A 13,242-nucleotide genomic window follows, 5' to 3' on the forward strand; every position below is an offset into this window, starting at 1 on the left:
ATACATATAATTATAGTTATTGTGGATTAATATATATATATATATATATATATATATATATATATATATATATATATCACATGATTTATATATATATATTTATATGTATTTCGTATATACATATATATGCAATTTGATTAGTGAAGGACTAGGGTTAGTACATATATATATATATATTGTATGTTACAAAGAGTTTCACGTTGGCAAGAGAAAAGAGAAAAAGAGAGAGAGAGAGAGAGAAGGGGAAGGAAGAAGAGAAGGAGGTCGAGCAAGAAAAGGCCAGACCAGAGAAAGACGTTAGCAATGACCAAGGAAGCTGCTAAAGTTGAAGGAGACGACCAGGGAAGCTTGGTTAGACAGTTGTTTTCGTAACGAAAACACCAGGCAAGTTCTATTCTACTTCTCCTCATAAGACCCATAAATCTTACACCTTAGATACCAGAATCTTAGACTTAATTTGCATGCTAATTCACATAGACGTAGGGTGGTGTAACCAATACCGAGTTGCAATGAAGTGTGTAGTGTGGCCAAGTTTAAATTTAGAAATTGCCACTACCACTTCTAACTAAAAATATAGATAGAGTGAGTAGGGATCGTCCCAAGGGAAAGGAGATGTATTTGTGCTTGGAAATTAATGTCGGATTAATATGTCAAGTGATCAAAGATGGTTGGTGATTGATTAAGTAAACTAAAATGCAATTAAAAACAATGCAACTAAACAGCAACCTAGAAAATAGGGAAAAGATATAGGAGAGAGGTATTGGGGCTTAGAGTTCACCACTAATTTTCACTCTACCAAACACTAGCAATTGTAAATTAATTGGGACATTTAAGTTGTAAAATGTGTGTGTGTGTGTGTGTGTGTGTGTGTGTGTGTGTGTCACTAATTGAAAACAAAGCATGAATGGCAAATAAGTATAGATTATCTAGCCAATTTAATGAATAGAATAACCTATCAAATGAGACCAATGACCATTCAATTAAACCACATTTAGTGCACACACAAAAGTCTAGAGAAATGTACTATTTGCATTCACAAGTACGGAACATCAAGACACAAGAATGAATTGTCCACATATCTAAGAAATTAAAGCAATTACACTACATCTTGGCTAGAGACATGCAAATTAAACTAATTAAACTAAAGGTGTGGTACAATCCATCAAGAAACAAGTGTGAACCATCAAATAAATCACAAGAGTATTCAATTAAGCACTATGTTTTGACCATCACTAAATTAACAATATCAATACACATAGACATGCATTAATTCTATCAAATCTAGAGAAAAGCACATGAACATCTATTCTAGCATAAATAGACATATGGATAGAAATAAATAATCAATTGAAAGCATTAATCCATACAAATCAAGTAGAAATCACAAGATCTATATTAATTCAAGATCAAAATATTTTAAAATCAAAACACATATCTAGACGATGCAGAAAACATAAAAAAACATAAATGAGGAAGGAATAGGGTTGTCAAACCCTACGGAATGCACTAGTCTTTAACGTCTCTAGCAAGACATTAGGCTCTTTTAGCCCAGATCAAAAATCTTGTTTTGCATCCCCTCCTTGGTGGGGTGAATGAAACTTTGAATCCCACACAACAAATTGTTCCCTAAGGAACTTGTTGGATTTGATTCAAATAAGATTAATGGTCCTTTGTCAACTAAACTCTTGGGCGTCCATGCCCTTTCAACACTTGTTTTGAAAACAACATCCTTTGAAATCATTTTGGAAGGTAAACCTTTTGAAATTTCATTGTCAAACAAAGACTCATGTTTTTCAAATTTATTTTCAATGCATTTTTCCACAACATAAACATCTTCATGCTTATCCATTAAACTCTGGGTTGGATTAAAATGTTCAACATCACTTTCATGTAGCCAAATGAAATTTTTATTATCCCCGTCCTACAATTAATGTTGGCATTAGCGGTTGCCAAGAAAGGACGGCCAAGGATAACAAGAATTTGGCTCTTAAGATTTAGAACTGGTTCCGTGTCAATGACAACGAAATCGACCAGGAAGAAGAATTTATCAATTTTAATCAACACATCCTCAATAACACCCCGGGGCTATTTGATGGATCGGTCGGCTAGTTGCAAAACTACCGACGTCGATTTTAAGTCTCCTAAACCCAAACATACACCGAATATAGAAGAAGGTTCACACTTACTCCTAAATCAAGAAGAGTCCGATTAATGACATGATCACCAATAATGCAAGAAGTAGTGGGTCTTTGAATTTTGGGAGAATGTTATGTTGCAAAATGGATCTTACTTGCTCTGTCAAAACAACTTTCTTTGGTGCTTGGCTTTTGTTCTTCCTCTTTATGGTGCAAAGATCCTTTAAAAATTTGGCATAAGCCGGAATTTGTCTAATTGCATTCAAGAGATGAAGATTTATTTTCACTTGCCTAAACACATCAATTATTTCATTTGCTTTGATTTTTTGCTTTTTGAGAGAATTGGATTCTTTTAAGGTATCCAAAAATGGAGATTTTAGCTCAAAAAAAAATTCAAAATCCTTTTTGGAAACATTTTTAACACAAGAATTTTTCAAATCATTTTGCAAATCTTTCTCAACAAAGGGTTCATGCACATGCAATGAATGAAGAATAGAATGTGAAACGGGACGGGTGTCAACTTTTGGTTACATCGGTTCACTCTCTACATTTTGAATACCAACTTGATTGTCAACAATTTTTTCATTTCTTAAGGTTGTCACTGCATTAACATGTTCAATTATGGGACCTTTCGAAGAGAAATTGGTCTCCACAACAAATTGTTGCTTTAGCGGTAGATTCAAAGGCATCTTTCCCTTTTCCCTAGCATTCAAGGTGCTTGCTATTTGCCCGACTTGGGTTTCTAGCTTAGCAATGGATTGGGAATGTGGTGGTGCTTAAGCCGCGGTGCACCCCAAAGCTTGCAAAGGTGATGTTGGACTAAGATGCGTGTGGCCAAGTTTTACATTTATAATTTGTCACTACTACCTTTCACTAAAAATATAGTTAGGGCGAGTAGGGATCATCCCAAGGGATTGGTGGGTCGTATTAGGTTATGGAATTGAGATTAGGGTTAGTAGGTCGAGTGATCAAAAGATTGGTTGGTAATTGAATTATACTAAGATGTACTTTAAACTAAAGTAAACAATTAAATGCAATAGGGAGAAAATAAGAGAGAGAGAGAGATCTTGGGGTTTAGAGATCACTACTAAGTATAGCTTTTCTACACCCTTAATAAATGATTAATGAGGGGGAAAATATGTATTGCAACAATAGTGTGTGTGTGTGTGTGGTTGTTTCAACAAGCATGGATGACTAATTAAGTATATATTGTCTAAGCAACATGGTGGATAACATAATATATCAAACTAAGCCATTAATCCTTTATTTAAGCTCACAATCCAAACACATCACAAGGTTAGAGACATATACTATTTGCTTTTATTAGTATGCAACATCAAACAATAAGCATAAATTGTCCTCCCATTTAACATCTAAACTACAACTACATGACAATTAAGCTACTGTAATGAAATTAAACTAATTAAACTAAGGGAGAGGCACAATCCAACAAGAAATGAGTATGAACCATCAAATAGACCACAAGAGCATTCTATTAAGTACTATGTCTTGATAATCTCTAGATCTATAGCATCAATACACATAGATATGCATCAATAACCCAAAATCTAGAGACAAACACATGAACAGCTATTCTAACATACATAGACATATGGATAGAATGAAATGATCAATTGGAAGCATTAAACCACACAAATCATTGAATAAATAAGATCTATGTATATAAATATGTCAAAACATGTATCATAATACAAATCCCCTCAAAAATACATAAATCGGGATGTATAAAGCATGCTTAGGGCTAACTCTAGCCCCAAGAGGATGTTTAATCACTCATAGATGGTGTCCTCCAACCCTCAAGGGCTAACTCCATGGTATAAATTGCCCCTCTTCTTGGTTGATGGAAGAACTCTAAGCTTGTGTCTCTAGTCTCCTCTCTTCTTTTCTTCCTCACTAAGAATATGATATGGAAATTGTGTCTCTAGTGTATGTATGTATCTCTCTCTATAGAATGGCTCATATTCCTTATATAGGTAGGTTAAATGTCACCCCCAATGACTTGGGCTCGTACACCAATATTCCCTCCAATGATTGGATATGAGACAACTTTTAATGAGCTGGAAATTGAATTTTCTTGCACTTGAGGAAGTTCGATCGATCGAACTTATGGTGAGATCGATCGAACATGGCTGAGATCTATCGAACTTAAGCTAGATCGATCCTCTATGGCGGCGCCTTTTTGGATAAAGACAAATATGAGATATTTTGGGGAATGAGACAAAAGTGGTAGGTGGGGTGGTACAACAGGATAAGATGGAATCTTTTCGATCGATCGGAAGAAAATTGGATCGATCGAACTTTGTGGGATCTTTGGATAAGGAAAAAATAGCTTGGATCCATCTTGAAATGTCTAGATCGATGAACTTTCGATCAATCGAATACTTCCTAAGATCGATCGAACTTGCTGAATTTCCACCACTTCCTTCATTTTGCTCCCACTTTGCTCCTTTCTTTGATTCATCTCAAGATTGCTTCAATTATGCTCTTATTTAACTGAGTTAGTTTATTTTGGGGATAAGTACCTGAAAACGGAAATAATACAAAATCAATCTAAAGCTGGAAAATAAGATAGATAAAGGTTCCAGAATACCTAAGCTTAAGGGGTTTAAATGCGCACTTTTCAGCGCTCATCAGAATGAGAATGAAGTAATTGGGTGTTCGCCTCTAAGGTACCCAAAGCGGTCAACACTTTTTCCTCAAAAGCAGGACTCCTAGAATTTCCTTGAGAATATGAAGAATGATTTGGAAAGTGAGAATTTGAAAATTGGTTTCCATGTGATGATTGAAAAGATGATCTATAACCTTGGAAACCTTGGCTTTGCATTGGGAGCGGAACATACTTGCCTTGAAAACCACTTTGGGGAGGGTTTGAGCCTTCCCCTTAGCTTTGCCAAGAGAAGTTTGGATGGTTCCTCCACCCGAGATTATAATGAGTGCCATAGGAATTATTCCCTTCGTTGACAAATGCGGCATTCACTTATTCATGGTGCTCACTTTGCACATGTCCGTGGGGACAATTGGAAGTAGAATGTAAGACCCTAGAACAAGTCATGCAAGCTTCATTGGAATTATGATGATGATGACTAGGGGAGGAAGACACTTGATTCACCGAATTTTGGTTGATCAAAAATTGATTAAACCTTTGAGCTAAAGACTTGACTTGGACGACTATGTCATTGGAATTGTCAACTTGATATAAGCCGACATTCTTCCTTCCACCTAGATTTGTACCATTTTTTGAAGACAAGGATTGATGCATTGAATTTTCACTCATGCTCTCATAAAGACGCTATACATCATCCTCATGCCTATCAAGATATGAATCACCCATGGAAGCATCTACCATTCCTTTAAAATTATCCGACAAACTTTCAAAGAAAAATTGCATCAATTTCCATTTAGGAATGTCGTGATGTGGACACTTCCTAAGCAAGTCATTAAGGCGCTCCTATGCCTCATGAAACAATTCCCTTTCCCTTTGAGAAAATTCTCTAATTAAAGTTCTCATTGCATTGGTCTTTGAAACCGAGTAATACTTTTTCAAGAACTCTTGTTGCATCTTTGTCCAAGAAGTTTTCGAAAAAGGTCCAAGATTGTTGAACCAATATTTTGAATAACCGATTCAAGATGAAAATTAAGTGGGACAAGAGTAAGATTTAATGACCTACGACCATGCATGCATGAACAAAACAACAACTAACAACAAGCAAGTAGCAATCACTTCTCCTCCGCAACAAATCAATCAACAATCCTCCACATATAATGATCCCATACTCCCATGCTTTGAACAATATGCAAGAAAAATTAAATTGTCTTCACGCGGGCTCACGATCTATCTAAGAAAATAAAAACTTTGCCTCCACGCAAGCTTATGATTTAACTAGACAAAGAGTTTAGAAAAGCTCACAAAAGGTCCTTAAGTAACTTCAATTTATTTTTCAATTTTTTCTTTGCCTTGCTTTGCTTTGCAATTTTTTATTTTTGAGTTTTTTATGCTCTTGCTTAACTTAACTTGGCTTGGTTGCTTATTTGCTTTTAAATTTCCCTTTGCTTCACCCTTTTGGCTCGATTCACCTAACCAATCAAGAACAAACACAATAAGTAACCAAAATAAAATAAAAATAAAGACAAGATCAAAAGAGTACTAATTCTTAATTAATTTCCAAAATACGACAGTGCCAATCCCCGGCAACGGCACCAAAACTTGGTGTAACCAATACCGAGTTGCAATGAAGTGTGTAGTATGGCTAAGTTTAAATTTAGAAATTGCCACTACCACTTCTAACTAAAAATATAGCTAGAGTAAGTAGGGATCGTCCTAAGGGAAAGGAGGTGTATTTATGCTTGGAAATTAATGTCGAATTAGTAAGTCAAGTGATCAAAGATGGTTAGTGATTGATTAAGTAAACTAAAATACAATTAAAAACAATGCAAGTAAATAGAAATCTAGAAAATAGGGAAAAGATATAGGAAAGAGGTCTTAGTGCATAGAGTTCACCACTAAGTTTCACTGCACCAAACACTAGCAATTGTAAATTAATGGGGACATTTAAGTTGTAAAATGTGTGTGTGTCACTAATTGAAAACTAAGTATGGATTGCAAATAAGTATAGATTGTCTAGCCAATTTAATGAATAGAATAACCTATCAAATGAGACCAATGACCATTCAATTAAACCACAATTAGTGCACACACAAAAGTCTAGAGAAATGTACTATTTGCATTCACAAGTATGGAATATCAAGAAACAAGAATGAATTGTCCACCTATCTAAGAAATTAAAGCAATTACACTACATCTTGGCTAGAAACATGCAAATTAAACTAATTAAACTAAAGGTGTGGTACAATCCATCAAGAAACAAGTGTGAACAATCAAATAAATACAAGAGTATTCACTTAAGCACTATGTTTTGACCATCACTGGATTAACAACATAAATACACATAAATATGCATTAATTCTATCAAATCTAGAGAAAAGCACATGAATATCCATTCTAACATACATAGACACATGAATAGAAATAAATGATCAATTGAAAGCATTAATCCATACAAATCAAGTAGAAATTATAAGATCTATATTAATTCAAGATCAAAACATTTATTACAACTAAAATCCTCAAAATACATAAAAGCTAGGTTTAGGAAGCAAGCCTAGGGGCTATCTCTATCCCCAAGTGAAGGATTTAGCCACTTATTGTAGTGGTCATGGAACCCTCAAGGGCTAGCTTAGAGGTTGACATCATCATCTTCATCATCCTTGCTTTCTTCCCAAAACCCTAGTTTTATAGAGGAATAAATTTTCTATAATTGGTCATATCTCTATATCTTGATATGACACAATATGGTTCAATAAATCAATTACATACTCCTTTGAGCAAGGACCAAGTCAGAATTACAGCCTATGATTAGAGGAAATTCGCAGCTACACAAGTTAGGTAGAAATCGGCGCGCTCGAGAATTAGATAGCTCACTGCCAGCAGCATTTTCGATCGATCTAACACTTAGCTTCGATCGATCGAAGCTGACATGGTATCAAAATATCTTCCAGGCCTTATCCAATTGGCTGAGCTAGCACTGCCTCATCTTAATCAATTGCAGAACTCTTCGATTGATCGAGATTCCCATCGATTGATCGAAGCTCCTCTGGTGCATTTTTTTTTACTTCTTTCCAACTTTGCTCCTAATCTCTAAAATTGGGCTAAATAGCTCTTGTTAGCCTGTTTGAACTTTATTAACCTAAAATAGGCAATAACACAAATAAGTATCTAAGACATGAAAGTAAGATAGATAAATGGACTAAAATACCTTAACTTATGTGTTAAAATGCGTCACATTTGAGTACTTATCACAGGGTTAAAAGTGAAATGAAGTGATGTGTATGTATATATATATGTGTGTGGATATAATGAACATGAATGAATTAAATCTGTTGTGATGATTTTAATTGTTGATTATGCTAGTTTGCGCTTTAAATTCATGTTATAGAACATCCTAAAACTAATTAGAATTGTTGTTAATGAATCGGAGGTAAAACGGACGAATTTCAAAGGCTGGAACCCTGTTATTGTGAACTAGTACTGAGTGTTGTGATTTGCACTCGAGCCCTGGGCAACGCTCGAGGTAGTGCTCGAGTGCTGTGATTTGCACTCAAGCCCTGGAACTGGATGTTCATTAAAAAACTTTCCCAAATGACCCCGAAACTGATTCGAGAGGTCCCAAACATATCCTCAAGCTTCGGGAACAGTGCCATAAGCTTTAAATACATGAAATTGTATTATATTCTTCGAGATTGGATGGAAAAGCTTTTAATCAACTAATAAGTTGTGAATTGATCTTTTATGATATTTAAATTGTGTAATTAAATGCATAAACCTGATTTATGATTATAATCATATATGCTGGTGTACTTATGATCTACAAACATGATTTATGAATTTACTTACATGTTGTACCATTATTAGATACGTTAGATGCAATTTAAGGTTATATGTGATGGAGTGTGTGGGCTGAATAATAACATAGTCTCATTTATACCTTGACTTAGTTAAGTAGTCTTGGTATGTGGTTAATTAGAGGCATGGTCGAATTGCTAAAAGAATAAAAAGATTACAATTTTATTTGTATGAACAAAATACATACATTAAACGCATGGATGAATTGTTATTCTTTAGTACAAACAAAAACATACTCATGGAGGCATGATAGAGTTCTAAAGACATTTTAGTTGTAATTCAGAGAAATACAGTCCTAGACTTGAATGATTTATTGTTTGTGATTAATTAGCCTTTTCATTTAATTTATGGTAGGAAGGAAATACTTTTAAGAGATGATGGTTTTTCTAATGTCATGTTGGATACATATAATTATATTATAGTTTGGGATATAAAGGATTTATCTAATGTGTTTAATGTATATCGTTATGTATCATCTTGTATTAAAGGATAAAACTTTAATAGGATGGTTCTTGGTTTGAGATGGATTATTTATCCATTTTCAAGGCCTTAGTAGAGGGAATTTGCTCGTGGGTTTAACCTACCGTTGTTTATATTTTATAGGTTTTTAGAAATTCTAGTCTCAAAGTTAAGGATTCACAGTTTGGAGACTTTTTATATCATCTACTCATTTTATTTATTCAAAGTAGGATATTTATTTATTATTATACTTTAGTTTATTTATCTATGGATTATTTGGATTTATGGGTTATATTTTTTCGGGTTCTTGGTTACGGGATTTTCGAGTTGTATTATGGAATTTAAAGATTTATGGATTTATAATTATAAGATGGGATTTATTATTTTCTAAAATTCCTTACAGCGTTTTATTTATTTTTATTTATTTCTCTTGTAATCCGTGCTTTTTATTATTAATTGTTTGATATCTCCTGGTTTTGAGTGTGGACTTGATCAACCAATGACTTGGAAATTATGGGGTATCACAATGAATCAAACTAAGATCTGCTATCATTGTTAGCGAAATGGAGTTCTTTAAAAATTAGAAGAAGGGTTTTCATCCATGGATCTTGAGTCATCTTTAGAAGTTTGTTTAATGCAAGAATAAGATAATGCTTATCACATAGAGTTAACAAACTTATAAAGAGGCTTGAGAAAACCTCACAAATCTCCACAAAAGTGATTGTTCTCAGTTATAAAAGCTTGATCTACAATCCTTAGATCTCATTCGATATTCCTTGTGTATGGTTTTTGCCTTTGAAGAATCACCAATATGCAACCATGAAAGACCTTAGATGCATAGCTTGTGAGAGCTCCTTGAAGATGAGTACTTTCCAACCCAAAATGTAAGGAGAGACAGTATTTTGTTTCACACTGTAATGGTACCCAAAAAGCTTACTAATGATACGTGGCATTCATGTATCGATATAGACAGAAGGAGTGGAAATAATAATACTCAATCTATACAAATAAAAGTGATAACTCCAATCCTTATTGGCCTCCAATATTAAGTTGGACTATTGGTGAGAATCATTTAGGCTTATTATTCTCTTGGCTCCAATGAATTAATAATTGTTGACCTTGTCCAACAACTATGAACCCATTCAATTAATTCATAAATTAAATTCTACTCAAATAAAAAATATAATTAACCTCCAATCAAATAGTAAATAACCATTAAGTCAATGTTGCACTTTAACCCCTTTATGCATAATTAGTTATCGGATAATTAAAGTCATCAATCTTACCGCACAATTAATATATTTATTTTAACTTTATTATTTCTCAGCTTGATCGCAATAAAATATTTGTTTGACAAAAATAATAATTTAGTAAATAAATACATAAAAACTATTTTGTTTAAAACACACGTAGGCCTTTGAATCTTTTTTGTGATCAGCTATAATTAATATAAAATAAATACAAGTAGCAACAATGCAAATATTAAAAATATAACCCTCTAACTATTAATTACGTAATTACCCAAAGTGCCGGTCATTGGATCCTGAATGCTCCACCAAACAAATTAAAGTAATTATTAATTAATAAAAGAATCTAAATGCCATGAAGATGATAGGGAGTAATTTCATATGATGGCTCTCGCTATATATATCAACTTATCGTGGATCCAATTCAAGTCTTAGTAAATTAAGAATTCATCCTTAATTACTGACTACAAACTATTTATGATTGCTATTTATATTTTTGTACTGATCGTAATCATATACATATAAATATCGCTTGTATTCAAGTGGATACATTCAATTCCATAATTAACTGAATTATAATACATTTACATTCACCAATTGTATAAAACATAAATAACATTTCAAATTAACGCAAGGAACATATGTCTCTACTATCGAAGTAAGAATTCGTTATGCAAGGGCATACAAACACAAAGATGGTATTGTTGGATATATAAATAAAAACTTTCTCATTGCCAACCTGTGAAGACTGGGATTCTTTTCCTTTTTTTTCTCCATTTTCTTTTTTCGTTCATTTTTGTGTTCAGGTCATGTGGGCCCAGGTCGGGTCACGTGTTCGAGAATAGTTCGCAACACTACTCATCCATTTCATTTGGGACATGTTTGTCTTACACATCATTCCATGGGGTGATTGCATCATTATCTTTTAGATATTTTCATTTTGGGGCTTTAGTGCAAGTTTGGAAGTCGGTGTGGTCCACTTTGAATTTTGGGGCAAAAGTTAGATATTTGCGTGTGATGAGAGAAGACATGCACTTTCATTTCTCTTCCTCTCTCTCATTTTTCTATCTTCTTCTCTATTTTTTTTCTTTTTGCTTCAACCTTTCAAGCTTGATTTCCTCCCTCTTCCATTGAGATTTTTGGATGGAAAAAGATTGTGGACGGCAAGGGCTTCAAATCCTTCTATAAGAGGAACAAACTCATATCACATAGTCATTGAATATCAACATTCTTCAAATACTTTTGATCAGGAATGGACCAAGACAATTATAGGGGGTGGGCAATAATGAATTTTTTTAGTAATTTCAGGAGGGCAATAGTAATATTCTATAGGCATTTAACTGAAGAAAACAAATTAACAAGGGTATATTCCAATATATATATATATATATATATTCAAAGGGGTAATTGCACCACTCATCTAACTATGGGTTTGTGCCTGCTTGTGATCATGTACTTATATTAAAATATTTTTTTTATTTCAGACATGTATCTAATACATTTTACAAATTTTGATCACATATTTTACACTTCTCATGTACTTTAAAACACATGTTTAACAAGTCTTTTATATTACTAAAGGTCAAGTGGCCCAGCGGTACCAAGTTCATACTTCTCAAAGGGAGGTCAAAGGTTTTGAGTCTTAGTGGGGGCAGTGTGTGTGAGTAATTGTTTTACCTTCCAAAAAAAAAAAAAAAAAAATGGACAATACTGGTTTACTCACTAGTGTGTTAACCATTCCTATTGACAGTTGATGTAGTCCAATCACAAATGCACACATAGTCAATGATTATAAAAATTAGGAAAGTGATAAATAAGAATAATAACTTTTTTTTTAGAATAAATTCAATCATTCACTCTGATTTTCTTATTTATCACTTTGCTTATTTTGCAATCATAGACTATATATGCATTCTCCTTCTTCCTGGCAAAAACGGTGGTTCTATATCATCTCTCTGTGGGATAATTGTGATTCTTCGTCCGATTGCATTAGCCTTGCTGCTTTTATTTGTTGGGCTTTATGGAAGTGTCATAATGATCTTCTGTTTAACAACCAGCTCTGGGATCCGTTTGCAGTTGTTCAACTTGCTGTTTGGAATTTCCATGAGTTCAAAGAGGTGAGCTTTCAGGATGCTCTCCTCTCTTTGTCTCCGGCCGCTATTCCTCCTTGGTCCTCCTCATGGATCCCCCCTTGTCTTGGTATTCTTAAGCTTAATTTTGATGCATCATTTAACAAAGTTTCCAAGTCTTGTGGAGGAGGCATAATTCTCAAAAATCATTTTGGGCAGCCAATTTGGGTTGCATTTGTCTTTTTTAGATTTGTTTGCAGTTCATCCGTGGCGGAAGCTCTTGTGCTTAAGGGGTCTCTCAAGCTTCTTAAGTGTTGGGGTTATTCTCAAGTTATTGTGGAAGGTGATTGTAAACCTGTTATGGATCTTTTTCCATCGAAAGAAGCCCTCTCTGTTATTTATGAAGATGTTTTTATCCTCCTTAAATCTTGTCTAGGTTCTTCCCTTGGTTGGACCCCTCGTTTAGGTAATGTTGTTGCTCACTTGGTGAGTAAATCGGCTTTGGAAGCCAGTTGTGGTGAATTCTAGTGAGCATATGGCTCCCGTGGTTGTTAAATGTTTTTTTTTCATATTATATATCTTCTCTGTTCTAATGTTATTTTTTTAGTTAAAAATAAAAAATAAAAAATGTGTGCATTTGTTATTGGGACTTGGATCTGCTTATCACTCAGTAAGTAATTATTGTGCGTACTTAAATATGGCTTTAGTGCCGTAATATAACTATTTAAAAAGAAAAAAATAGTATTGATATATAATGATAATATTTCATGACTAATTTTGTCCAAAACTGGATATTGCCCACATTGTACGCTTTTCCTATTCCTGTCCGTATTTTATATAAATGTCCATGC

At 33.9% G+C, this 13,242-nt stretch overlaps 1 protein-coding gene across 1 annotated transcript; it reads left to right on the forward strand.

The window, feature by feature from the left end:
* The first annotated feature begins 12,229 nt into the window (after positions 1-12,229).
* Positions 12,230-12,919, forward strand: LOC132301618 (uncharacterized). The gene has a single exon (XM_059798857.1). The coding sequence runs from the start codon at positions 12,230-12,232 to the stop codon at positions 12,917-12,919; it is 690 nt and encodes a 229-aa protein (XP_059654840.1).
* The last annotated feature ends 323 nt before the right edge of the window (positions 12,920-13,242 follow it).

This window comes from Cornus florida, unplaced genomic scaffold (assembly GCF_030987335.1).
Source record: "Cornus florida cultivar Cherokee Brave unplaced genomic scaffold, ASM3098733v1 CherokeeBrave_3.0.0_Hap2_Chr03, whole genome shotgun sequence".
NCBI lineage: Eukaryota > Viridiplantae > Streptophyta > Magnoliopsida > Cornales > Cornaceae > Cornus > Cornus florida.